General features: G+C 47.6%; 2 protein-coding genes and 1 pseudogene across 2 annotated transcripts; 1 reads left to right on the top strand and 2 right to left on the bottom strand.

Annotated features, from left to right (window-relative positions):
- Positions 1–638: 638 nt before the first annotated feature.
- Positions 639–1995, bottom strand: LOC122485388 (histone H2A type 3). Its single transcript, XM_043584125.1, has one exon. The coding sequence runs from the start codon at positions 1945–1947 to the stop codon at positions 1555–1557; it is 393 nt and encodes a 130-aa protein (XP_043440060.1). The 5' UTR covers positions 1948–1995; the 3' UTR covers positions 639–1554.
- LOC122485397 (histone H2B type 3-B) lies at positions 1979–4028 on the top strand. Its single transcript, XM_043584136.1, has one exon. It carries the CDS (start codon positions 2260–2262, stop codon positions 2638–2640), a length of 381 nt encoding a protein of 126 aa, XP_043440071.1. The 5' UTR covers positions 1979–2259; the 3' UTR covers positions 2641–4028.
- Positions 4029–6690: 2662 nt separating this feature from the next.
- LOC122479259 lies at positions 6691–7950 on the bottom strand (annotated as a pseudogene).
- Positions 7951–27341: the final 19391 nt, after the last annotated feature.

The raw sequence follows: 27341 nt of genomic DNA, 5'->3' as shown, positions 1-27341 counted from the left end.
TAACCTTGCCGGCCCTGAAAAAACATTTCCTAAATACCACTGAGGGGTTTGATGACATACAATGGCCTACATGAACATCAGTGCATAAACAAAAATTTATGCTACAATTGAACATAATGGATCCATCTCCAGAAGGCTCTATGGTCTCTTGGACAGTCCTTGCTTGTGTCACAGAAATGCTGCCCACTCAGCAATGTGGTCCACTACCTACCTCTGCTGCAGGAGACTCCTGTGTTTAGATGCACACCGTCAGAGCAGGGTTTGTAGATCCTTGGTGCGAATACTTTCACAGCACTAGGATATTTTCTCAAGACCAGCAGATGTGTGGTTAGCTCCAGATGGTGTCTAGGGAGCCCTGGTTTGAGTAGACCTAATTTTACTAAGTTTAATATAAATTATATAATATTCCTGCATTTATTGCGATAATAATAAAAAAATTAATGAAAATGGCAAAGATCTTGATACTAGGAATAACTAGCAGTTATCAAGCTCTGTGTGTGTGTGTGTGTGTGTGTGTGTGTGTGTTGTGCACATGCCAGACATTGTTTTAAAGGAATTATTATGAATTAACCACTTAATCCCTCGCCCCCATGAGGTGGGTGCTATTAACATTTTGACGACTTCGCCAGAACCCTTGGGAATGTCCAACTCCCCTTTATTACAGAGTGAGGAGCTCGTGTAAACAGTCATCTTCTGAAATATCCACTCATATATTACATAATCTAATCCTAACAACCTGGTCTTCCTGACCAAACTCAATGTACAAATTATTTTATTCTCTAACTTTAGTTATCAGGTTAGGGGACTCGAATTAATGTTTGACCAACCCAGACTGAACAATTTAAATCCTTTTGGTCATTCTACTTACAGTAAGATTTTCTTTAAAAAGTTTACACTTCGTTTAAAAACATAATTTTCTTTCTGAATGTTGTAAACGCCTTTAGAACAGACTCTTTACAAGACCTCAATCTCCAGATCATAATTCCCAACGACCTCATGTTTCCTAAAACTTTGCAATATCCACTCCCTCAAGCACCCATACGTTCTAGAATGTAAATCTTTAAGGGTTACCCATAAGAACCGCAAATAGCGGATTCTAACAACTAGACTTATTTTCAAAGACAGGTGAATCTGCCCTGTTATCCGGGCCTCGGATAAGCAGACAGCCTGTACCTGGGTGTCTAAATGTGACCGAACGACACGTTGCAGAGTGCAAGGCAACTGGTCACCGATAACGACAGACACCTTCACGGTGAGCGGGTTAACTTAAGACCCCAGACGCAGTTTAGGAGTGAGATTCAAACGCAAAGGGCGGCTACGTGTCCGGTAGCATTCCCTGCGGCAAACAACACGGGAGGCCACGGTGCGCATACCCGCTCCCGGATTGTGCCTCGGGCCCGGCTCTCCGTGCGCCCGGAAGGACGCAGCCTTGGTAAGACAAAGCTGCGTGGTCAGTGTGGCTCTTTTCTTGAAACCGTGGGTGGCTCTGAAAAGAGCCTTTGGTGTCACAGGGCCCCCGGGGCACACGGCCGTTGCCGGCCCGCCTCCGCAGCCTCACTTGCCCTTGGCCTTGTGGTGGCTCTCCGTCTTCTTGGGCAGCAGCACGGCCTGGATGTTGGGCAGGACGCCGCCCTGCGCGATGGTCACGCGGCCCAGCAGCTTGTTGAGCTCCTCGTCGTTGCGGATGGCCAGCTGCAGGTGGCGCGGGATGATACGCGTCTTCTTGTTGTCGCGGGCCGCGTTGCCCGCCAGCTCCAAGATTTCAGCAGTCAGGTACTCCAGCACCGCCGCCAGGTACACCGGCGCGCCGGCCCCGACCCGCTCGGAGTAGTTCCCTTTGCGGAGCAGCCGGTGCACGCGGCCTACGGGGAACTGCAACCCCGCGCGAGAAGAGCGCGACTTGGCCTTGGCGCGCGCCTTACCGCCCTGTTTGCCTCGGCCGGACATTGCCAACTCGGGCGCGGAGACAGAAGAAAGACGAGAAGACAGACCCAAAGTAACGAGGCCGCCAGCCCCCCTGAGCCCTTATATATGGTCCGGAGGTAGTGGAGCTGATCTCATCTGATTGGATAGTAATGGAGACCAATCAGAAAAGGAGTCCATCATCCCCTAATTTGCATGCACCTTTTCCAGTGATTACGTTAGGCGGCGTTCGAACCTATCAGATACCAGGACCTCTGGATCCTTCATTTGCATACGGGACGTATAAATACAGTTGCTCGGGCTGCACGTTCTTTTTGTTTGGAGAGACTTGCCATAATGCCTGATCCGTCTAAATCGGCACCCGCGCCCAAGAAGGGCTCCAAGAAGGCCGTCACCAAAGCGCAAAAGAAGGACGGCAAGAAGCGCAAGCGCAGCCGTAAGGAGAGCTACTCCATCTACGTGTACAAGGTGTTGAAGCAGGTGCACCCCGACACCGGCATCTCGTCCAAGGCCATGGGCATCATGAACTCGTTTGTCAACGACATCTTCGAGCGCATCGCCAGCGAGGCCTCCCGCCTGGCGCATTACAACAAGCGTTCTACCATCACGTCCCGCGAGGTGCAGACGGCCGTTCGCCTGCTGCTACCGGGCGAACTGGCCAAGCACGCTGTGTCTGAGGGCACCAAGGCCGTCACCAAGTACACCAGCTCCAAGTGAGGCGCGCCGGGCGCCCTGGAACCCAAAGGCTCTTTTCAGAGCCACCCACATAATCGAAAAAGGGTTTCGAACACGGTGAAGGGTTGTCCTGTGAATCAGTTCCGTTCTGTGCACCTTAGTGGTTTCCTGGTTACTGGGTCCATGTGTGTGTGTGCGCGCGCGCGCGCCCCATTGTGTGTGTGCTTGGAAGGCGAGAGTGTGTAACTGTTTCTTATGGAGGTCTGGGATGGTAACCGGCCTGGCGGTCAAGGATCCGTGTCCACCCTCCCCTCTGCGGAGGGCTGTTGATGCATCGCCCCGCTAAGTAGACACCTTGAGTTCTTCGTCCTTTGGTGGCTGCATGGGTGCATCCCCGGCGCTTGCGCGCGTAGACTCCGAGACCCAGGCCTGTCTGCGCGCGGCGTGCGTCTGTGGGTGAAGGGCGCGGGTCACCTCTTTCAGGAGGTGCCAATCCCCCCCGCCCCAGTGTCTCTGATGCATGGGCTGGGAAGTGAGGTCTCCGGTGTTGCGAGGCCCCAGGCGGTGTCGCCTGCAGCTGCATCCTTCCCTCGACCAGACATCTTTATCCTGAAGCAGTGAACATTTCTGGGAGAATGTTGGCGTGACTGGACCTTACAAAGGCAAAACGTTTGAAACCGAAAGGGAAATGGAAGCGTCTGGTGCGCGCGAGCCACATGTAACAACCCGATTTCTGCTGCGGGTAGCTTTAGCCTATGTGGGGATGGGGGAGATCAATTCAGGAGGAAAGTAATTCCCCTTTACTGTAATCCCCCCTTTTCTGGACAAATAGCTCCCTCTTACAGCCACATCATTTTCTGTGAAGCATTAGTGACGCAGAATTACCTCTTTTTTCGAATTTATGGCATTTATTAAGGGAAGTGTCATCTTGGCTCAGGGAAAGCGCTTTGGCACCAAGAGCCTTTACTTGGAAAAGGACATCAATTTGGCTTTTCTTCGTTGTAAATAGGGGATTCCTAACAAGCACTTCCTTGAGCCACTCTGAGATTTAGATGTACCGATTGGTCGTGTCATCCGCTCAGGCAAGGAACAAACATTTAATGAAAGGTATCAGTCATGTTTTGCAAATCATCTCCAGAGGAAGCTGGTCGAAGCCGGGCTGGGCGGGAGGGTCTGAGAACGTCACAGTCGAAGCTCCCTCCGCCCCAGCGTCTGGAAGCCCACCCACCCTGTTCCTTCTCCTGCGTGGGTCCAATCTAAAGGAATTTAAAATCTGACACGTTTTTCAGTTGGCATCTAAAATATTTTTATCCTTAGTTGTTATAGTTACAAGGGCGCAATTCCCAACGTAGGACGTTGTAAAAAAGCAAAATGGTCACATCAAAGAAATTAAAATAAATTTTTAAATAAAGTTCTTGAGCTTTGACACATTTTCAAATAATGCTCTTATAAAAATCTTTCTTACTGAAATATGGGTGACACGATCACATCAATCTTTTAAAGGTATCTATTGAAATAGCAATTCGATACTGTAATCAATTCTTAGAACACATGATCAAATTCTTCGTTAACAGTGAGATAGTCTACATGATCCTTTTTTTCCTCCTTGAACTCACCCCCATTGTACTTCTTCCTGAGAATTTCATCCAAATGTAAGCTATATTTTTGAGTGTTTTTATCTATTACCTTTCGTTACACACACACACACACACACACACACACACCAACGTAAATTGAAATTTAAAAATACTTGCAGGTGACAAAAAGTGTTTTAAAAGTCATCTGGGCAGTACACATTTATTGAAAACATAAGTTTTGATAGCTAGTTATCACAGATACATGATCGTAAGTAATTCTCAGAATTTTAGTGAAACCTACCTCATTTATTGGGATTGATGGTGGTTCCTATTGCCTCACTTTATGCATCAGTGGACATATAGAGTATTGTTATGCTTACAATGATAGCAGTGTGCATCATTTCATTTCCATTATTAGTGTGTATCCATAGATACACACTCTGAAATATTTACAAAAACAACACAACACAACTCATAGATACGGAAGTTTTGCCACAGTTATTTTACTCAATTCTTTCCCTGCTAGTTAGGATCCCCAGATTTGAAAACAGTAATCTACGTCAAAATCAACACCTTTAATCTTCTCAAGAGCTGTCTGATTCTTCTCAGAAACTACAGAATCCAGTCCTACACTATGAAGCAGGGCCTCCTGATTGGGTCTGAGCCCTCCTCTACCTATGGAAGGAAGGAGATTAGGCATCACAATCTTAATGAGCACTTCTGGTAACAGGAAACTAGTGTCCCAGATCCAGGTCATTCTCTGCTTTAATAATAAGCTTCAGACCTAGGTTTAATAAAATGCAACTTGTCTCCAGTAGTGTGGGACTGTGCTAGCAGTGAGAAACAACACAGTTTATTTAGTCCCTAAAATAAAATCAAGAAGCAGAATAAACATAATTCCCAAATACAGTTGCATGAAAACGTTTTGTTGTGGGTAATGCAAAATGTCGATTAATTTCTCAGTCCCTTCATTCCTCAGACACACAGAATTAGTGTGAAGTAAAAGAAGGAGGAGAAGGAGGAGGAGGAGGAGGGGAGGAGGCTGCCTCTATTTGCTGAACAGTGTGGAGGATGCTGAGGCAGCCCCAGAGGAAGAATGGGCCTGGTTGGGCCCTCTCCTACCACGGGAGTGAGAATCTATTAAGGACGATGCAGAGCAACAGAGTTCCTGCCCTTGAGAATTTATAATGAAGAAAATGGAGAGAATCTGAATACAGAGCCCAGTCAGTAATACTACTACAACAAAGAGAAATGTTATTTGCATTAAGTTGGAGGCTGAAGGAAGGGGTTCACTGAGTATTTAAAAATGCTTAGACTCACAGAGTAAGGAATCAACACAATGGAAGACTTCTCTAGGCCTGAAATACCAAAAGTACAGGCCAAAGAGTGAGGCTCTGGAAAGCACTGGAGGGATTTTGCAGGTATCCCCTGAGATGTATTTGAGAGGGGGCACCTGGGTGGCTGAGTTGGTTAAGCCTCTGACTCTTGACTTTGGCTCAGGTCATGATCTCACGGTGAGTTTGAGCCCCACATTGGGCTCTATGCTGGCAGCGTGGAGCCTGCTTAGGATTCTGTCTCCCTCTCTCTCTCTGCCCCTCCCCTGCTTACTCTCTATCTCCCTCTCAAGATAAATAAAAATAAACTTTAAAAATAAAATGCATTGAAGAGACTCTCTCCTCCCCTCATCTCAGCCAAAAACTTTAAGTCCAATTTGCTAATTACTATGGAGTAAACCAAAGATGGAGAGGGAAGGGCTATCTCTTTAATAAAAAAAGTACAAACGCAAAACAAAGAATTTAGTGTAGGAGGCTAAGATTTGATGAAAGCGTGACATCACCAGAGATGGACACCCCTAGGGGCCAGGAATCAGAAGGCATCTGCCCACCTCTTGGGACTGAACTGGAAATTCAAATCCTGGTAAGTGTTTTGCTTTCAGACTGGGATGCTCTTGTGGTGGTTTTTGTAGTCTGGGGTATTTTTTAGAGCGAGAGAAGCCTGGGCCACAGTCAAGCCTGCTGCTTCAGTTATAAATAAAGTGGGCAAATTAAATCCACCTTGCATATGGTTTACTTGTGTGTATGTGTTTAAAGTGCTCCATTTGTTTTGTCAAAAAGGCTCTATCACCATTTACAAGGCTTTCGTTAAAAGTATATACCAAAAACAAACAAAAAACAAAACAACCAAAATAGGGGCGCCTGAGTGGCTCAGTCCGTTGGGCCTAGACTTTGACCTAGGTTATGATCTCATGGTTCTTGTGAGTTGGAGCCCTGAGTGGCCTGGGACTCAGAGCCTGGATCCTGCTTCAGATTCTGTGTCTCCCTCTCTCTCTCTCTGCCCCTCCTCTGCTCACGCTCTCTCTCTCTCTCAAAAGTAAACATTAAAAATTTAAAAAAACCCACATAAATTGATCTCCTAATATGAATGATTTTAGCAGAGTATGATGATGGAGGCCACTACCTGTGCACCCGCTGTTCTGATTTTTCAAACAGGAACTGTGGTGCCCACAAAAAGCTGCTTAAACTGAACACTGCTTTCGTGTATTTGACAAGAGGCAAAGGCGGGAAGGACCAGCCCAAGCGTCACCGCCAAGACTGAGCCCAACACCCAGGGCCTCATCGAACCCCACATCCGTCCAGCGCACGCAGACCTAATCCATTAAGAGACACGGGGGTGCTAGTAGGGAGGTTGGCCTGAGGCCTTCCTGGAGGTGACCGGGTCTCTGCCTAAAGCTAAGGCCGTGCCCTCTCTGGCTGCTGGCTGGGTAGATGCTGACTCAACGCGCCTTTGCAGGGTCTGCGCCTTTGAAGTCCAGTCTCGCTTTCCATGGCGCATTGCAGCGCCCCCCAGAACCCTGCCGGAGCAGTACATCACAACCAGAGCGGCTGGCAGTCTCCTTTCTGAGCACAGAGGTGGTTCTGAAAATAGCCTTTGGGTTCCAGGGCGCCCGGCGCGCCTCACTTGGAGCTGGTGTACTTGGTGAAGGCCTTGGTGCCCTCAGACACAGCGTGCTTGGCCAGTTCGCCCGGCAGTAGCAGGCGCACGGCCGTCTGCACCTCGCAGGACGTGATGGTGGAGGCAGGGGCCTCGCTGGCGATGTGCTCGAAAATGCCGTTGACAAACGAGTTCATGATGCCCATGATCTTAGACGAGATGCCGGTGTTGGGGTGCACCTGCTTCAGCACCTTGTACACGTAGATGGAGTAGCTCTCCTTGCGGCTGCTCTTTCTTCTGCGCTTTGGTGACGGCCTTCTTGGAGCCCTTCTTGGGCGGAGTGGAAAGGATCCGGCTTGGCCGGGCAGCGCGGGGGTGGGGGTGGGGCAACGCGGTGGTGGGGACTCCGGGGCTCAGGCAGCGCGGGCACAGGGGCTCCAAAGGGGGCGCGGATGCCCGGGTGGGGGCGGCGGGGGCGTCTCAGGTACGCGGGCTCGGGGCTGGCGGGATACGCAGGAACGCCAGGAGGCGGCTAGAGTGGAGGTAGCTGGGGCGCGAGTGTGCGGGCGAAGGGGCAGGGGGCCCGCGGGCCGGGCACCGGAACCCGGGCGGTGCAGTCGCAGGAACCAAGATGAGTGCGCCGAGCGCAGGCAGCGCTATTTATTGTGTCCATATTCAAATGAAGCCTCCAAGTCGCGGGAATCTGATTGGACGGCAGGCTGTGAGCCTCTGGGACCGCTAGGAGTTTATGTAAATAGCAGATGCTGGCTCTTATTTCCTATTGGATGGCAGTCCCACCAATCCGAAGACGCAGGTGCCTCGCGCTGGGAGTCAGATTGAGCATCTTTGTTCAAACCGGGAGAGGAGGGGCCTTTGTGTGGTCACCGGTTCTGGATGGGGTAAATAATAATAATAAAAATAAACACAAACAATAACAACAATAATAATAAATAAGGAAATAAAAGTCGGTTTAACGCTGCATCTCCATCTTCTCCAGGCAAGGGGTAAACACGTTTCTGAGGCCCAAAGCTAGGGATGCTAGCTGATGCTTATTCAGCAAAGGGGAATGGGAATAACTTAACTATTTATTTCCCATCATTCCCCCAACAAAAGGCCAATGTCAGAACTCAGGCGTAAATCCAAACGGCTGAACACTGAAAATCTGTGAAGGCACTCACTTTGGAGGTGTAGCAACAGGGCAGACTTGCAAGTGGAAGGACTGATGAAGGGGCTTCCGGGGAAACAGTCCTTTGATTTCAATGCTGACTAATTTCTTTTGAAGTGATCGCTGCGTGCTAGGTACTCCGTATCTAGGGTCTCATCTTGTCTGTGAATGCATCAGAACACAGGCTTATAGAATTGTTACAGGCTAAACTGAGGCCTACCAAAAATATTAAGAATCTATTGAACAAAAGTTGCTTAGAATCAGGCAACATCCAATTTAACAGAGAAGATTTCCATGGAGCCGTACAAAATGAAAGACTTGTATCGGCAGAACAGAGAGGGAACAAGAAGTCACAGGAAAGGAAAAATAGCATTATTGCGAGGTCACTTTCTTCTAGAGAATGGAAGAGGCCTATCAGACTGATTACCTCACTAGTGCTGATCAGTGTTGCGACCGGAGCAACAAACACCGAGATCAGGGTCCTGAGGGTAGGGGAATGTAAGGAAAAAAAGAGAGAAGAGAAGACAGTTTGGGAACAGGAGGGTCCCCTGGGCTGATGGCCCAAGTGACGGCTTTATTGTTGCTGTACACAATCTTTTATATCAAGACTCATAAGGGTCAGGCCATTCTAAGAATAAACAGGTTTCACATAATCACTGCCAACCAAAACATTTGGTTCTGTGTTCCTTGTGAATTTTCTAAATGGGTCACAGCAAGACCTTGTTGATAAGATTGCTAGCAAAACACAGTTCCCATGTTTGTTTCTATTTGACTCGGGGTAGATAAAAGGAGAGGTAACATTACTGCCAACACCCACAGACCACAGGCTTCAGGAATTAACTTTCTCAGCCTTGACAAGGCTTTCGTATGCCCTTGAAAATGGGGGAATGGGAGGGGGAACCACTGGGTTGGCTGAGTCAGCAGGGAACCGTTGCTCAACCCGGTCTCAGCCTGGCACCGGGGCCCGGCCTCCCACAATCAGGGGATTCCTGATTCACTGGAGCTTAATGCTCCACTTCTGGGACAGCTGACACTTGCAATAAATTCAGTCTTGGTTCCGTGACATGGCACTTAGCATGAGGCACTCCATTTTGGATATGTTGTCTTGTTTTCACCAGAAGTTATCAGTCCCTGAGTTGCCTCCCCCATTAAATTAACTCCTATAGACATGAGTTAAGGTCTCCTATATGTTAAATGCCAAGATGGAAATATAAGGTGTTAAGAATTTACTTACTTGAGCATCACACCTGGGAAGCTCAGAAATGCAGACTCTTGGGGTGCCTGGGTGGCTCAGTGGGTTGAGAGTCTGACTCTTGATTTGGGCTCAGGTCATGATTTCATGGTCTTGAGATTGAGACCTGTGTTGGGCCACACTGAGCATGGAACTGCTTGGGATTCTCTTCCAATCTTTGCTCCTACCCTGTGCAGTCTCTCTCGCTCTCTCTCTCTCTCAAAATAAATAAACATAAGAAAAAATAGAAATGCAGAATCCTGGGCCCCATTTCAAAGGTATTGACTCAAAAGTTGTATTTTTTTCTTTTTTAAAAATTTTTAATGTTTATTTTTGACAGAGAGAGACAGAGCATGAACGGGGGAGGGGCAGAGAGAGAGGGAGACACAGAATGGGAAACAGTCTCCAGGCTCTGAGCTGTCAGCACAGAGCCCGACACGGGGCTCGAACTCACAAACTGCAAGATCATGACCTGAGCCGAAGTCGGATGCTCAACCGACTGAGCCACCCAGGCCCCACTTTTTCTTTTTTTTTAAGTTTATTTTTATTTATTTTGAGAGAGAGAGAGAGAGAGCAAGTGGGGAAGGGGCAGAGAGAAGAGGGAGACAGACTCCCAAGCAGGCTCCACACTGTCAGCACAGAGCCCGATGTGGGGTTCAATCTCAAGAACGGTGAGAGCATGACCTGAGCTCAAGTCAAAAATTGGACTCTTGGGTACCTGAGTGGCTCAGTCAGTCAAGTGTCTGACTTTGGCTCCAGTCATGATCTCACAGTTTGTGGGTTTGAGCCCTGCACTGGGCTCTGTGCTGACAGGTCAGAGCCTGGAGCCTGCTTCGGATTCTGTGTTTCCCTCTCTCTCTATCCCTCCCCCGCTCATGCTCTGTCTCCCCAAAATAAATAAACATTAAAAAAAAGCGTTGGACACTTAACCGACTGAGCCACCCAGGTGCACCAGATGTATTTTAAACAGACTCAAATGCATATCACACTTTGAGAAGTTCTAAGGTCTTGTCTGGGTGTCACTTACCTGGCCACTGTAACCATCCAGAGGCCAGGAAACTTAACGGTGCCCCCAACAGACAAAATGGACCACAGCTTCAGAACAGTCAGCAAGATGCTTTCAAGATACCCACACAAATGCCCTCTATGTGCAAATATGTCTGTACAAACATGTCTTGTGTGTTCACACATGTCCTGTGAGATCCATGGGCCTCTTGAGATTGTGGGTGCCTTGAGCTGCTTTGGATATACTCAGCATTGACCATTTTATCTATTTACCTTAAAAAATGGAGTTGGTTTAACAAACATTTCTATAGAGCTCATTATCATCTAGGTAACCATTTAATACATAATTCACATTAGTGCTGATAAGATCCTTTCCTGGTATGCACTATTATCAACTCCATTTTATGGATGGGTAGCAAAAGGCTGAAGAAAATATGTCCCGAGTTAAACACGTGGGAGGCAGGAGCTGACTCTGAAAATCAGGCTGATTGGTGCCAAGAAATTTTAAATATTTGGATAGTGAATTGCACTCAATTTTGAAGAAGGAACACTACTTATGATGTGGTGTGTAGAAGAAAAATAGTAAAACACCAATGCATCACTCTGTGTTTCAGTTTCTGACAAACAAAAGTCCAAAATCTTATAATTGGTCTCCTCTGGAAAGATGAAAGTATTGTAGATGAAATTGTACTGAATTCTACAATCGCTGACTCCATTAAAAGAATAAAGCCTTTGAATACAAGGTGCCTTAAGGAAATAGAAAAAAAGGCTTGTTTCTGGATCATTACCCCAAACCACTTTTGTAGCCATCATTATTTTTTTTCTGTGGCAGTTAATGAGTATAAAAATGATTAGTCTTGCTTCCCAGCACCAGTGGGAGACGTCGGAAGCCCGATCTTGCACATGAGGTGCACTCCAAGCAAGAATCTCTGTCCTTTTGCCTGCAGATTTCGTGAGCACAGACTTCTCTGACATAGTCTTGAAGCTCACTGTTTGGAGAAGGTCTTTCTGTCTCAGTGAGGCTCACTTCCAGTGGATATTGAAGCTCTAACACATTTATAATGTTGGGGAGGAAATGCTTTCACTCCACCCTCCTGGCTTTGATAGCTGGTTCTGGGAAGTGAACTGACAACAGGCAGATTGACAGGAGAAAAGGTGTATGAGTTTATTAATTTTTATTATTACATGCATGGGGGCCTCCCAGGGGAAAAGGGTGACTATCTCCCAAAGCGGTGAGATTGGAGGGAGAGCTTATATACTATCTTTTTTTGAATGTTTATTATCTTAGAGACAGCACGCACACACGAGCAGAGGAGGGGCAGAGAGCAAGAGGGAGACACAGAATTCGAAACAGGCTCCAGGCTCTGAGCAAGTGTTCAGCACAGAACCCAATGTGGGGCTCAAATCCACAAACTGTGAGATCATGACCTGAGCTGAAGCTGGACACTCAACCGACTGAGCCACCCAGGCGCCCCTTGAGAGCTTATATACCATCTGAATTGGAGCAGGGGAGGGGGCTGTGGGCCTCTGAGGGGGACAGTGAATGGTGTTTAGGAAAGATGAGTGGGCCTTTTGGAGAATAGATAGCAGGTGTGATAGTCTGTGACAATGTTTGTCTGGTTGTGGCGTGGACTTCTTTCTTCCCTCCTGTGATGAAACCCCAGGAGGGGATTGATGGCAGTTAGGGTCTTTTTTTCAGGGAGGACCTGTCTTTTTTTTTTTTTTTTTTTTTTTTTACATTTTATTTATTTTTAAGAGACAGAGAGAGACAGAGCACAAGTGGGGGAGGGGCAGAGAGGGAATGAGACACAGAATCTGAAGCAGACTCTAGGCTCTGAGCTGTCAGCACAGAGCCTGACGCGGGGCTTGAGCCCACAAACTGTAAGATCATGACTTGGGCCGAAGTTGGACACTCAACCGACTGAGCCACCCAGGCGCCCTGGACCTGTCTTTTTTTTGAGAGAGGGAGTGAGCACTTGGAAGCATGGGAGGGTCAGAGGGAGAGAGGGAGAATCCCAAGCTGACTCCACACCCAGAGCACAGTCTGAATGCAGGGCTCAATCTCACCAACCATGAGATCACAACCTAAACTAACATCAAGAGTTGGATGCTTATCCAACTGAGCCACCCAGGTGCCTCTAGAAGAATAATTTAAAAAGGGGGTGGGATGATAAAAAAATAAAAAATAAAAACATTTTTTTTTCTTAATGGTTTCAGTGCACAGTGCCTGGTGCTGGTAGCAATTCCTTAACTATGTGGAACAAATGATGGAATCAGTGAAAGGAGCACATTTCATCATCCTGAATTCCTGTGCCCACCACGGACACCATCCTTTTTCTCTGCTGGGATAAAGATGCTGTGCAGTGTTTTTGCCCCACCCCAGCCTGGTGTCTTACACATTCCCACCAATGAGCATTGCTGTAGATGAAATGTTGCAAGCCCTCCCGCCCCCAACAACTACAGCAGCACTTGCTGCTTATGGATCCTGCAGGGGTGTGGGGTGGGGGGAAGGCTCTGCAGGGAGGCAGCACCCTGCAGATGCAGGAAGGGTGCCAGACCATAATGGTTGTGGCTGGGAGCTGCAGGTAGGTAGGTGCCTGCAGTGACAGTGCACGCACACTGGAGCTCTGCAGAGAAGAGGTAAACCTCCTTGCACGCTTTGCAGGTTCAAAAAGCAAAGAAGGAAGGCAGCTTGGCCAGCCTTTGTCCTGGAGACAGCCTCCAGCGTGCACCTGAGACAAAGGCCGTGGCGGGGGTGCTGGGGCTCCTGTGGCCGGCCTTGCGTACAAGACCCTGGAGGAGACAGGTGCTAACCCTGCACCCATGCAAGGTTTTGGGGTTGCTTCCCAGGCTGGGCCCGTCCTTTTCTTCCTGTGCTCATTTCCATGTTGTTTCAGCAGGCAGGAGAGAGGGGGTCTTCAGTCAAATCCCAGCTCCAGGTGGGAATGAAAGGCTGGAGACCACGGTGGAGGTGGGGGGTGGGTCAGGGAACTGAATCTGGTGTTGGGTGAGCAGCTTGTGGGATGGATCATTGCCATCTCAGTGCCCACACAGACACGCAGACACAAAGGCCAGATGTGCTGGCCCCTCAGCCCCTGAGCTGCACAGCTACCCATTCCCCACCTAGGACAGGTTTCGGGTGCCCCCAGGGGCTGGGGTCAGGGGACAAAATGCTCTGGAGGCCACACAGGCCTTTCTGGTTACTTGTTCCTCCACAAGAGTGAGCTCCCGTCCTCATGCGTATATAGTATATTTCTATTACTTCCCGTCTACATACAGATATGCAAAAATCATGTGGGGAGCCTGGGTGGCTCCATGGGTTGAGTGTCTGACTTTGGCTCAGGTTGTGATCTCAGCCGGTTCCTGAGTTCAAACCCCAATGCGGGCTCAGTGCTGACAGCATGGAGCCTGGCTCATATCCTCTGTATCCCTCTCTCTCTGCTCAGCCCCTGCTCACGCTCTCTCTCAAAAATAAACTAAAAAAAAAAAAGTAAAAATGTTGGGGCACCTGGTAAAAATGTAGGTTAAGTGTCCAACTTTGGCTCATGTCATGATCTCACAATTTGTGGGTTCGAGCCCCGTGTTGGGCTGTGCACTGACAGCGAGGAGCCTGCTCGGGATTCTCTGCTCTCTCTCTCTCTCTCTCAAAATAAATAAATAAACTTAAAATGAAACAATCAGGAATCACCCTGTCCCACTAATCTGACTGATAGGCCCCTGCTGTCCCCTCCCTAAAGGAAAGTGACCTGCAATAATCACCCATCTTTGGCCCCGTATGACTTCCTTGCTTCCCCCCTTTCTGCCTATAGAAGTCTTTCATTTTCGGCTCCTCCGAACGCCTTCTTATCTGCAAGACTGGGTGCTGCCTGATTCAAATCAGTCTTTGCTGAAATACACTCTCACAATTTTCAATATACCTCAGTTTCTCTTTCAGCAGTGCTGGTATCAGAAGTGGGACCTCAGGGAAACCCCTGTCAGTCCCAGAGCAACTGGGAGCCAGGCACAGGCACCTGCTGAGCCCCTCTGAGCCCATGGCTGTCTTGCCGCCTCCAGTGGTCATGGATAAGTCCTGGTTGGTCCTGGTCCTCCTGTGTTATGAGCTTTCAGACTTTATCAGAGCATGTCTCTTTCCAGACTGGAAATCGGCTGAAGTCAGACTGGGTCTGACTTAGAAACTGGGCTAGGGTCTGGGGTTGGATTGGGTCCTATGTGAGGCCTCAGGTAAATCGGATTTTGTTTAAAGGCTGAACAAGCAGTTTAACATTACCAGAGATAATCTTTTTCCTTTTAAGTTTTAATCTTAATTCCAGTTAGTTAACATACAGTGTAATATGAGTTGCAAGTGTAGAATTGATTCAACAACTCCCAGTGCTCATCACAACAGGTGTACTCCTTCATCCCTATCTCCCATTTAATACACCCCCGACCCATCTCCCTTCTGGTAACCATCAGTGTGTTCTTTATAGTTAAGAGTCAGTTTCTTGTTTTGCCTCTCTCTCTCTTATTTTCCCTTTGCTCATTTGCTTTGTTTCTTAAATTCCACATATGACTTAAATCATATGGTATTTTCTTTCTCTGACTGACTTATTTCACTTAGCACATAATACACTCTAGCTCCATTCATGTTGTTGCAAATGGCAATATTTCATTTTGTTTTCATCACCGAGTACTATTCCAATGCATGTATATACCACATCCTCTTTATCCATCATCAGTTGATGGACATTTGGGCTCTTTCCATAATTTGGCTATTGTTGATAGCACTGCTATAAACATTGGGGTGCATGTACCCCTTTGAAACAGCACACCTGTTTTCCTTGGATAAATACCTAGTAGTGCAATTGCTGGGTCATAGGGTAGTCCTATTTTTAGTTTTTTTGAGGAAACTCCATACTGTTTTCCAGAGTGGTTGCACCAGTTTGCATTCCCACTAGCAGTGCAAAAGAGATCCTCTTTGTCCATTATCAGTTGACAGACATTTGGGCTCTTTCCATAATTTGGCTATTGTTGATAGTGCTGCTATAAACATTGGGGTGTATGTGTCCCTTTGAATCAGCATTTTTTTTTATCCTTTGGGTAAATACCTAGTAGTGTAATTGCTGGGTCATAGGGTAGGTCTATTTTTAACTTTTTGAGGAACCTCCATAATGTTTTCCAGAGTGGCTGCACAAGTTTGCATTCCCACCAGCAGTGCAAGAAGGTTACCCTTTCTCCACACCCTTGCCAACATCTGTTGTTTCTTGAGTTGTTAGTTTTGGCCATTCTGATAGATGTGAGGAGGTATCTCATCCTGGTTTTGATTTATATTTCCTTGATGATGAGTGATGTTGAGCATCTTTTCATGTGTCTATTAGCCATCTGGATGTCCAAAGATAATCCTGAGACACAGTGGCCACAGTGGAGAACTTTTAACCTAGATGAAGAGGTGTCCCAGAGAAAAAGGGGGCTCAGCCAAGTAGTCACCATAAAGGCTCGACAGAAAATTGTTTTTCCTCCTTTATAGTTTCTGGTGACCAAGATGAGACCTGCTGGGACACCAGGCTCACTCCAGAACCTGCAGATGATGTCCTGGGAGTAAAAGCAGGAGCTGGCAAAGGATGAGAAGTCTTAGCAGATCTCCATCTATGGTGCCTGATGGAGAGAGGAAGGTAAAATCTCACGTTGTCCCTTTCTTTCCAAATTCGGACTGGCAGGAGAAAAACATTTTTAAAAATTAGATCTTTGGTTTTTTTTATTAAAAAATTTTTGTAATGTGTATTTATTTTTGAGAGAGAGAGACACAGAGCATGAGCAGGGGAGGGGCAGAGAGAGAGGGAGACACAGAATCCGAAGCAGTCTCCAGGCTCTGAGCTGTCAACACAAAGCCTGACATGGGGCTCAAATCCATGAACTACATGATTATGACCTGAGCAGAAATAGGATGCTTAACTAATTGAGCCACCCAGGTTCCCCTAAAAGGATTTTTTTTTTAAACATGGCTCTATCATCACAGGTTGGCCAAACTGGAAGCTGATATTCAGAGCCTGCTAGGAACTTATTTTTAGGCCTCCTCTCCTAAGTTAAAATAAAGCTATGTACACAGAGATAAAGGAAAACATTCTGAAGCCTTTTGTGCTGAAGTATGTACTGAAATATTCCAAAGACACACAGCTGTAAACCTAGAACATAGGAATCTTTTGCTTTCCATTGTAGTTGGAAATGTTCCTGATATCACGAAGCAAATTGAGTGTAATATGGCTGGATGGCTGCATTAGCGCCTTGATAGCACTCAGGCTCTACTATGATTCTTTGGGGAATTAAAAGCCACTGTCCTTATCCCATAAGGGATTTTGCTTTGCAAAAGCAGAAATGCAGCTCTAGAAACAATTCAAGGTCCACCTGTCTTTACCATTCCCCAAATGTCCTGTATCCATTTCATGATGCTTGCAGATACCGTAAAAGATCAGGATTTTGGAGGGGCACCTGGGTGGCTCTTGGGTAAGGGGCTGACTTCAGCTCAGGTCATGATCTTTCTTTTGTGGGTTTGAGCCCCACATCAGCCTCTGTGCTGACAGTTCAGATCCTGGAGCCTGCTTCAGATTCTGTGTCTCCCTCTTTCTCTCTGCCCCTCCCCTGCTCATGTCTGTCTCTCAAGAAAAAATAATAATAATAAATAAAATTAAAAAATTAAAAAAAAACTCACAGAGGACAGATGTCAGACACCAAATCAAAGACACATTTTCAGTGGCACCTGGGTGGCTCAGTCAGTAAAGCATCCAACTTTGGCTCAGGTCACCATCTCATGGTTTGTGAGTTTGAGCCCCATGAAGGGCTCTGTGCTGACAGCTCAGAGCCCACTTCAGATCCTCTATCCCTCTCTCTCTCTTCCCCTCCTCTGCTCATTCTCTCTCTGTCTCAAATAAATAACTAAACTTAAAAAAATAAGAAATTATAACCAGGATTTTTTTTAACATTTAAGTAATCTGCACAGACAGCAAAGATTTTGTGTCCTACTAAAATACCTTACTGTGTTTCACGTTGTCTTTAGCAGGTCTTTGATTATGTAAGAAAATCCAGTTTTCTCATCTTACGCCATACCACCCTGAATGCACCTGATCTCATCTGATCTTGGAAGCTAAACAGGGTCGGGCCTTTAACATCTTCAATTGCCACTTTGGTCGAGTAGATGAGTAAGTATTATTTCATAATAATCTGTGATCCTATTTAATCAAATGTCCAAACCTGATATTTTCCCCAAATCAAATTCTAAATGGAGCCTTAAATTTTTTTTAAATGTTTATTTTTGAGAGAGAGAGAGAGAGAATGAGCAGGGGAAGGACAGAGAGAGAGGGAGACACAGAATCTGAAGTGGGCTCCAGGCTCTGAACCATCAGTATAGAGTCTGACGTGGGGCTCAAATCCATGGACCGTGAGATCATGACCTGAGCTGAATGAAGTCGGACACTTAACTGACGAGCCACATAGGCTCCCCGTGTTGTCTTTAAACTTTAAAAAAAAAAAAAAATATATATATATATATATATATATATATATATATGTTTATTTTTGAGAGAGAGGGAGACACAGCATGATCAGGGGAGGGACAGAGGGAGGGAGACATGGATCCAAAGCAGGTTCCAGGCTCTGAGCTGTCAGCACAGAGCCCGCCGTGGGGCTCAAATCCATTGACTGTGAGATCATTACCTGAGCTGAAGTTGGTGGCTTAACCGACTGAGCCACCCAGGCGCCCCTGGAGCCTTTTGACCTCAAAATAACTTTGACATTTCCCGGAGGGATCCTGGAATATCTCAAAGGACGTGTGTCTCACCTTGTTAAAGAAAGACGTCAGACCAGTTAGCTTGATTTGATATGCAATTATGGTATACAAATCATGCAGCAAGCACCTTCAAACACATCATGGTAAACCTTAAGTTGTATGTGTGGGTGTATGTTACTAATATACCATGAAATGCTCAAAGTACATAGAAATCTGTTGATACTCTCCTTGTCCAGCTAGCACCTTAAATTGTATGCCACAGAAACATCTACACTTCCTTATCAAAAGAACACTCACCAAATGTTTGAGCATGGGCATTTTTTAAAGTGTTTTTATTTATTTTTGAGGGAGAGAGAGAGACAGAGTGTGAGCTGGGGAGGGGCAGAGAGAGAGGGAGACACAGAATCTGAAGCAGGCTCCAGGCTCCAAGCTGTCAGCACAGAGCCTGGTGTGGGGCTCACACTCGTGAACCACAAGATCATGACCTGAGCTGAAGCCGGGAGCCCAACTGACAGAGCCACCCAGGCACCCCTGACCATGGGTATTTTTAACTTTTGCCATTTACAGACCGTTGTTTTACTCTGACGTTCTTGCAAGAGCAAGATTCAGCAAAAGGACCCTGCTGAGTACTCTTGACCATGGACCCCACAGCCAAGCCACCAGGTGTCGAAACTTGGGTGCGTATTCCAAATTGAGGAAGGCTCCCCCTGCCATCTGGTCATTTGTAAACACCGGATAATGCCACTGGCCACATATCTCGGGCCATTGCCGAGGGGGATAATCTAACCTCCAATGTCTGTTGGATTCTCCACGATGCGATTCTGGCAATCCTGTCATTCTGCCCGGCACAAACCTTCCCCTTGATTTCCAATGCCTCAGCACATACCTCCTTACTCAGTTAAAAGATAATAAAGACTGTCTGTGGCCAGAGGCTCAAGGGGTTTTTGCTGGGCAGCTACTGGTTCAGTAGGAGAATCTGCAACATCAAGAGTGAAGGGGAGGGGGAGCCTGGGTGGCTTGGTTGGTTAAGCCTCAGATTTGGGCTCAGGTCATGATCTCCATGCTGACAGCTCAGAGCCTGGAGCCTGCTTCGGATTCTGTCTCCTTTTCTCTCTGCCCTTCCCCTGCTTTGCTCTCTCTCATTCTGTCTCTCTGTCAAAAATAAATAAACATTTTTTTAAAAATTTAGGAGGGATTATTAAAACAAGACTCCAGACCCCAAATATGGAGTCACTTCTAAGCCCCAGCTCACCAAACCGAAACAATCAATGACAGTGTTAGCTCTCCCAGAAATGGGAGCTTCGACCAGACAATCAGGATTCCCTGGTCAGCACTGGTGACAAAATCTGCCTGGTAGGTCCCTGCCGTCCCTTCCCCAAAAGAAGGTGGCCTTGTCATAAGCCACCTGCTTTCTTGCCTGGAATTACTTCCTCATTCCTGCACCATTCTGCCTGGTTAAGTCTTTCATTTCCTGCAGCTCCCTGGCACTCCCTGCTATCTGCTGGGAGACTGTGTGCTGCCTGATTTCAATCCAGTTTTGCTCAAATAAATTTGTAACATTTTTAAGAGGCCTCAGTTTACTTTTTTTTAAATTTTTTAATGTTTATTTATTTTTGAGAGAGACAGAGACAGAGCATGAGCGGGGAAGGGGCAGAGAGAGACACACAGAATCCAAAGCAGGCTCCAGGTTCTGAGCCATCAGCACAGAGCCTCACATAGGCCTGGAACCCACAAGCTGTGAGATTATGACCTGAGCTGAGTCAGATGCTTAACCCACTGAGCCACCCAAGCGCCCCAAGAGGCCTCAGTTTACTTTTTAACAGAGGAGATCTAGAAAACGGATCGCACATACGTCCGAAAACACAAAACTTGACATTTTATGAGAACGATTTTCCTATACTTGATGTATTTGATAGGTTTTGAGTTTTCAGGAGAGGTGGTCTGCATCTGGGAAGGGAGAGCTCTGGAGAGATGTGCACGAGGGTGTTGGGAAAGCAGGATGGGGCAGATGGAAGGGTGTAGGGAGGAGGCTGGGGGCTGGGGAGGCAGCCGGCCTCACCCACAGGACCGTGCCCTGGGGACACCCCAGGCCATGAGGTTTTCTCCAAGGTTCCCCCTCTTCCCCTCCAGGGCAGCCGCACTGCCATTGTCACCCGCATGCTAGGAAATCTCGAGGATGTCCAAAGACAGGGGTGAAAACGTTAAGGCACAAACATGGACAAAACACAACAGATTCCAAGCTCAGACACCAAACTGAGGGCGCAGCAAAGGCGATTGGGAAAGGGAAGCTTTAGAAAGCTCCAGAACGTGCCTCAGCCAACCGGGTAGGATTGTTTGAACCAATCCAGATGGGCTGTTCTGGTAAATACCAGAGGCTTGGCTCTTCCTGTTCATCTCAGGGGCCTCCTGAGACTAACTGTGTGCCCGAGGGGTGCCCCCCAGGCGGCTGTGGGCGTGAGGGGGCCCTGAGGCGAAGGTCCCGCACCCCCAGCCTCTGCGCATCCGGTCACCGCCTGCAGTATTGCGTCCCCGCGCCCCTGTGCTACACCTCTGCACATCCCCGCACCATCTGCAGTTCTGTGCGCCCCCCTGCCTCCCCCCACCTCTACACCTCCCAGCACCCGCTGCAATTCTGTGACAGCCCCCCCCCCCCGCCTCCCATCAACTCTGCAGGTCTTGACACCTTCTGCAGTTCTGTGCCACCCCCCCCCCCCCCCGTCTTCCCCCACCTCTGCACGTCCCGGCACCTTCTGCAGTTCTCCATCCCCGCGGCCCTTGTGCCCAGCACCCCTACACCTCCAGGCATCGTTTGCACTTCTGCGCTCCCACCCCAGCCCCCTGTGACCTGCACCTCTGCACCCCTGTACCCACCCCCCGCTTCCACCCGGCCCTCCCAGCGCGCTGGAAGGGCGGCCGGGGGAGGGGGTTCCGCGGTCCCCCACCTGTGCTCGGTCGTCGCCCCGCTCGCCCCGCCCCGCTCGGGGACCCCGGGGGGGGGGGGGCGGCGCGGGCCGACTATAGCCACGGGGGCCACCAGCAGTGCCAACTAAGTGACTTTGTGCGGGGTTTCCCGACGCCCTTGGCTCTCCGTTCGCGGTCTTGGGAGAGAGCCAGCTTTTCAGACTCGCTTGGGAGCGGGACTGTGGGAGGGGGGTGGCGACGGGAGGCTCGCGTTCAGAACTCCGGATCCACCAATCCGTGGTAGGCCTGCACTGGAATCCGGCTGCCCAGGGTCAGCCCCTCCAAGGCTCTGCCTCGTCTCCTCCTGCTGTGGGCTGTCTGCAGCCTCAAGCTGTCTCCGACCTCCGTGGCCAGCCCTCTGCTGGGACAGCAAACGCATCCTAGTATCTGAGAGAGGGAACCACCTCCAGTAATTTCTCCAAAGTGGGAATGGGCTCAAGAAATGCTTTTCCCAAGGGCTGGGGGAGGGGGGTGGTGGCGGGAGCTTTGGCTGCTGTTTCAGCTTCCTTATTCCAAGTACCCACGCGAGCCCCTGCACACCGCCGGCCTGCACCCCGGCTTCTCGCTCAGCTCGCCTCCCCACCTGTGGTTTGGGTTCCCATCTGCACAACTCCCATGAGTTCTCTCTTGTTAGTTACACAGATTTTGTTGTTTGTCGGTTCCTATTTGTTTCACAGCGTGTGATTCTGATATACACAGATTTATCTCGTGTTCCTTCAGGGAAAAGCTCCAGTTCTTTCCCAAAGCTACCAGCATACACTATTACTGAATTCAACTTGCCTCCGTGGGTTGATACTCACTTTTTTTCAGTGGCTTGTTTTTTTCCTACAACCAATGACTGGTCTTGACTTCAGAAGTCAGAGACCTGAATGCTTTTTGCAACTTCCACTCATCATAGAAAGTAGTTGCCTGCTGCTGTTCCCAGAAAAATAGATAACCTGGCCTCTGCCTTCGCTGCCTCCTGCAACTGGGCCCTGGAACCTTCTGGAGCCTGGTCACACCTCTTTCCTGCATAAGCATTGGCTATCTACATGGCCACCTAGCATCCACCCATAATGTGCCCCCCCTTCTGCCTCCCATGGCCACCCAACATCCACCCATAATGTGCCCCCCCACCTCCCACAATCCACGCATAATGTGCTCCCCCTTCTGCCTCCCATGGCCACCCAACATCCACCCGTAATGTGTCCCCCTGCCTCCCAACATCCACCCATAATCCTGAGCTTGCAGCCCGGCTGTGGCCTCTACTGCCTCTTGCTGTGGGTCATTTTTTGCTATTTTAAAATATAGGGGTCTTACTACTATTATTCAGGTATGCTGAGGTGACCACCATCAGAGAGACAGCTTTTGGGGGCGCTGGGGGACTCAGTTGGTTAAGCCACCTGCTCTTCATTTCGGCTCAGGTCATGGTCTCAAGATTCGTGGCATCGAGTCCCACAGCAGGCTCTGTGCTGACAGCGTGGAGCCTGCTTGGTATTCTCTGTCTCCCTCTGTCTCAAAAACAAACAAACATAAAAAAGAGAGCTAGAGAGTGCTGTGACACTCAGTTACCCAGAGGAAGGGGCACGTGGCTGCACATGACTGCATGGGGAAGTCCTGGGTCTGCAGGACCTGCAGCCCTGGGTCTGCACTAAAGGTCTTGTGGGCGAGACCTTTAGTGCATCTCTGCAGGACAGGTGAGTGTTGGCCAGTTTGAGTGTTTCAGTGGGCTGTGAGGTGGAAGGGCTCTCCCATTGTCTGGCACCTGCCTGGGCACAGGTTGATTAGAGGAGGCAGTGAGTAGGCCTGTGAGCTTTGGGTTGGTGAGTTTGCATATGAAAGGCACGCCTCTGGGTGAATTATTTCCTGTCTTAGGAACTGGTAGCCATGGCCTGGGCAGTCCTTGCTGGGGCCCCAAGGCCTCAGATGTCAGGGCTTCAGGATGCAGAAACTAGGAGGCCATGTGCTTCTAGGACTTTCTGCCCTTCCTTACAGGAGTCAAGTCTCCTTTCTTCCTCAGGGGGCTACTTCTGTGGGTTCCCAGGGCTGGGCCTATTAGGGAACCAGGCTGGTACGCTGGCGGAAAAACCAAGCGGCACTCGGAGATCTTGGTGGATCGGAGACTTATTTAACACCGGTGGGTCAGAGGAGACCATTTCTCCAAAGATCTGAGCCCTGAATGTGAGTGGGAAGGGTAATTTATAGTTATCAGCCTCCATATTTGTGTGGGGGTGGTTGGTGGTTTGCACATGCAGCAAACAAAGGAAGAAGAACCCGGAGGAGGGGTCTCTAAGCTAGAGTCCAGAGTTTGCTTTAGCTCAATCAGCCATCTTTGGTGTACTTTATCCACTTCTCCAACATTCCCCCCTTTGATGCCTTTTAAAAAAACTTTTAGTAGGCATCACCTTTCAGTTTTACAGGTTGGTACTCTCAGAAGGCTAAGATATGTGCAGTAGTTTGGCGAGGAACAGTGTTTTCAATAAAATGTACCATGGCATTCAGTATACAAGGGCCGATAGATATAAGTAAAATTACGGAGACGAGGGGACCCGCCAGGGCAGGAAGCCAGGATGCCCAATCTGTGAGATCCCATCCTTTCCATTGATACTTTCCTGTTGTCTAAATTGAATTCGTTCCTTGAGTTCCCTAACCTTAGTTGTAACTATTCCTGACTGGTTTAGGAAATAGCAACATTCCTTCCCCAGAGAGATACAAGTCCCTCCTTTTTCTGGAGTGAGGAGGTCGAGGGCTTGCCTATTTTGGAGGGTCACTGCCGCCAAGAGTTTATTTAGCTTTGTAAGGTTACCAGAGAATCTGCCACCCGTTCCACCCGTTCATTTAGCTCTTGAGATAGTCTATGGTATAGTCCTATGGATGAACCTGTGCCCCCTATTCTGGTTCCTGTTCCTGTCGCAATTCCCGCTCCTATCAGAATGGGTAGCAGGACTGCCCATTTAGCCTGGGACTTGGGGCTAAAGGATGTGAGGGGAAGCACATCCAGCAGGTTTGGGTGTGATTATCTATTTTGTGGAGGACTGGTAGAGTGGTGTTAGTCCAACGTTGGAGTGGGGACTTGGTAAGCATCTGATTGAGGGCTGAAAGTTTCAAACCTTGGTAGGCTGCCGGGGGAGTGGTCACCTTTATGGCTTGTATTACCCTATCCTGGGTATCCTTCATAAATGTTTGAAGGGCCCTGTTGTGCACCTCTCTCCCATCCGAGGTCCCCCATTGAGGAAGGTAAGTGTAGCAAGCTCTCTTCCCTCTCTGGAGGCCCTTATTGTGACATGGGTTCCTGACATTTTGGGTTATCTCTATGGTCCAATACTTATCGTTGAGTCACCAGGTGACTGACAGAGTGGGTGTTTTCCCCTTGTGGCAAACTTTGTGGAGGGAGGTGAAGGCGCTGAATGCCCTTGACTCCCTTATTGTCATATAACAATCCTGGGGGCAAAGTGGGTAAGAGGCAGTTGTGAAGGTGAGAGAGGTTATCATAATATATAGGCAATACTTAATAATTCTCCCATTCAGAGGAGGTATGTGAGACCCAGCATGCATCTTTTGTCCCATGTCCAGCTTGTTGGTGCATTCTCTATCAGCCCAACAGTAAGAATTAAGATCAGGCCTATGGCACCAGTAAGGGGCAAGGGATGGCAGAGTTGCATCCAAACACCTGGGCTTGGTCCACATGTTGATTCCTCAAGCTTCTGTCATGCGCAGGCCAGCCAGCTTCCGGGGCGTGGCTGGAGCAGGGCTGGAGATCTCAGGAGCCAGTGTCTTTTTGAGGGTCAGTTTAAGCGGGTTGACTGGATCTGGATCACATTGCCAGGTTGAGGGTTCATCTGAGTTGGCCTTAACTCTGGAGTGATGGATCCATGGGGTAATACCTGAAACTGAATCCTCTATTTGGTTGTATATCTGTAAAGTCCACCTCCAAGTCTTTGAAAGGGGTGGGTTTCTGGTAACTGTCAGACCAGATTTAGGGAAGATATGGTTTGCATATTTAGAGATCCATCCTGTTCAGTTGCTTAAATAATCATATGCCCATGGGGTCTTATTATTATCCACATAGTATAACAAGCACAGAAGATTGCCTATATATGAAATATTGTAATAATTTTCTGAAGTTTACCTCAAGTTGTCTAGTTTAGGCAAACAACAAACATTTAAAGACAATCATAACTAGCATTTAACATCCATAACTGTGCATTCTTGAAATTTAGTTGTTCTCTCTAAAACCCACCCTTTCCAGAGATAGCAAAATTGAGACCAATGCATTTGTAGAACAAATCCAGTCTTAACAAATCTGGTCTAATTATTTACATAAGCTCAGCAAGAATAGTGATTGGTCATGAGGATCTTTTAAAGTTTGCTTTGCTGGAAACTTTTATAAGGAATCTCCGGGTTGAACTTTTAATAGCCTCTCCAGGCCAGAAGCCAAGCCAAATATTTGCCATCAGACAGGCTGCAATACCTGTAGAATTGGGCAAATTCCTCTTCAAAGATATCCTGAGGTTCCTGCACCTGCCAGGAAATGACCTTCTTTACTCATCTGGTGAGGTTGCAGTCATGTGAGATTATGGGAGAGACCCCCCAGAGGAAGTGCCCTCCCAGGCCACCCTCCCTCCTTCTCCATACAGCCTTGCTCATCTTAACATCTGACAGCTCTTCTATTCTTGTCGGGCTAGTAAAGGTGCAAACTGGCCTCACGTTGTTGCCAAACAACATTTAGACCTTTATTGTTTTTTCTCATTGGGGTCCATTCAACGTATAGCATTACATTAGTTTCAGGTATACAGTATCTTGGTTCGATATTTGGATATATCGTGAAATGATTACCGCAGTAAGTCTGGTTAATGTCCACCACCCCACATGGTCACAAGATTTTTAAGATCTATCCTCTTAGCAACTTTCGAATATGAAATACAGTATCACTAAGAAAACAGTTGTTCTTAACTCTGCTATAATTTCCATTTCACTGATTTTGCCTTAAATTCTGTACTTTTTTAGTTTTGTTGAAGAAGTCCTTCTGTGCCTCTGGGTGACAAATGTATTGTCCTATGTTTTTGTCTGTTGACATCATGGTATTGGCTGTGTACTTTCTAAGACTGGTGATTGCTTCAATTCTCACTTCAGCTCACCTGATATGTGTCCGTCCATTGTGTGATCTCTCTGTGTCCTTCTGCAAAGTTTGGCTTTCTGTGTTGTAGAGTTTGTTGAATACTTCAAGGAGGCTTTCAAATAACACATAAGTGTTCATAAATCTCTAATTAAAATTTTTGGGTTATAACTTGACTTATTAACACTTTAGTACAAGAGCTTTACAATGCTGTTTCCTTCTGTATCTAAGTGCTGATTTTTCCTTGTTAAAAAAAAATCACAATAAATGGAGAACTTATACAACCTTTCACCCTGCATTAGATGAATATAATCGTAGATTTAAAGAGTTTGCTTTGTAGTTTATTTCTTATTTTTTGGCTTAATAATTTTTGCTTTTATATCTACTTTTTTACTTCGTGTTTACTTTGGTTTACTCTGTTTTTCCTTCAGCATACTGAGTTGAACAGTGTATTCAGTGTCCACAGCAAATTACCACAAAGTGGGCACCCTGAAGTAATAACAGACCTTTATTGTGTCATGGTTCTGGGGGCTCCAAATCTGAGGTTCCCTCTGAGCGTTCTGTGCCTCCATGTAGCTTCTTCTCCTGGTCGCTAGTGCTCCCTGGCAGTCCTTGGCTTGTAAATGCATTACCCCAATCTGTCCCCATCTTCATGTGGCTTTCTGCATGGGTGTGTGGCCCAATTTCCCTGTTTTTCATAAGGACACCAGCCATTGGCTTAGGGCCACATGAGTCAAGTATGACCTCATCTTAACCTGATTGCATCCATAAAGACCTTCTTTCCAAATAAGGTCACATTAACAGGCTCCAGGGGTAGGACCTCAACATTTCCAGTTATCTTTTTGTTGGATGCAATCAGCCTCCCCCCCCACCCCAAAATATATGAGCTAATTTTTTAAGTTTATTCATTTATTTTGAAAGAGAGAGCAAGAGTGGGGGAGGAGCAGAAAGAGAGGGAGACAGAATCCCAAGCAGGTTCCATACTGTCAGCACAGAGCCCAGAATGGGGTTTGAACTTATGA

The sequence above is a fragment of the Prionailurus bengalensis genome, chromosome A1 (assembly GCF_016509475.1).
Source record: "Prionailurus bengalensis isolate Pbe53 chromosome A1, Fcat_Pben_1.1_paternal_pri, whole genome shotgun sequence".
Taxonomy (NCBI): domain Eukaryota; kingdom Metazoa; phylum Chordata; class Mammalia; order Carnivora; family Felidae; genus Prionailurus; species Prionailurus bengalensis.
The sequence above is the reverse complement of the archived record's forward strand: the minus strand, read 5'-3'. Positions and strand labels throughout refer to the sequence as shown.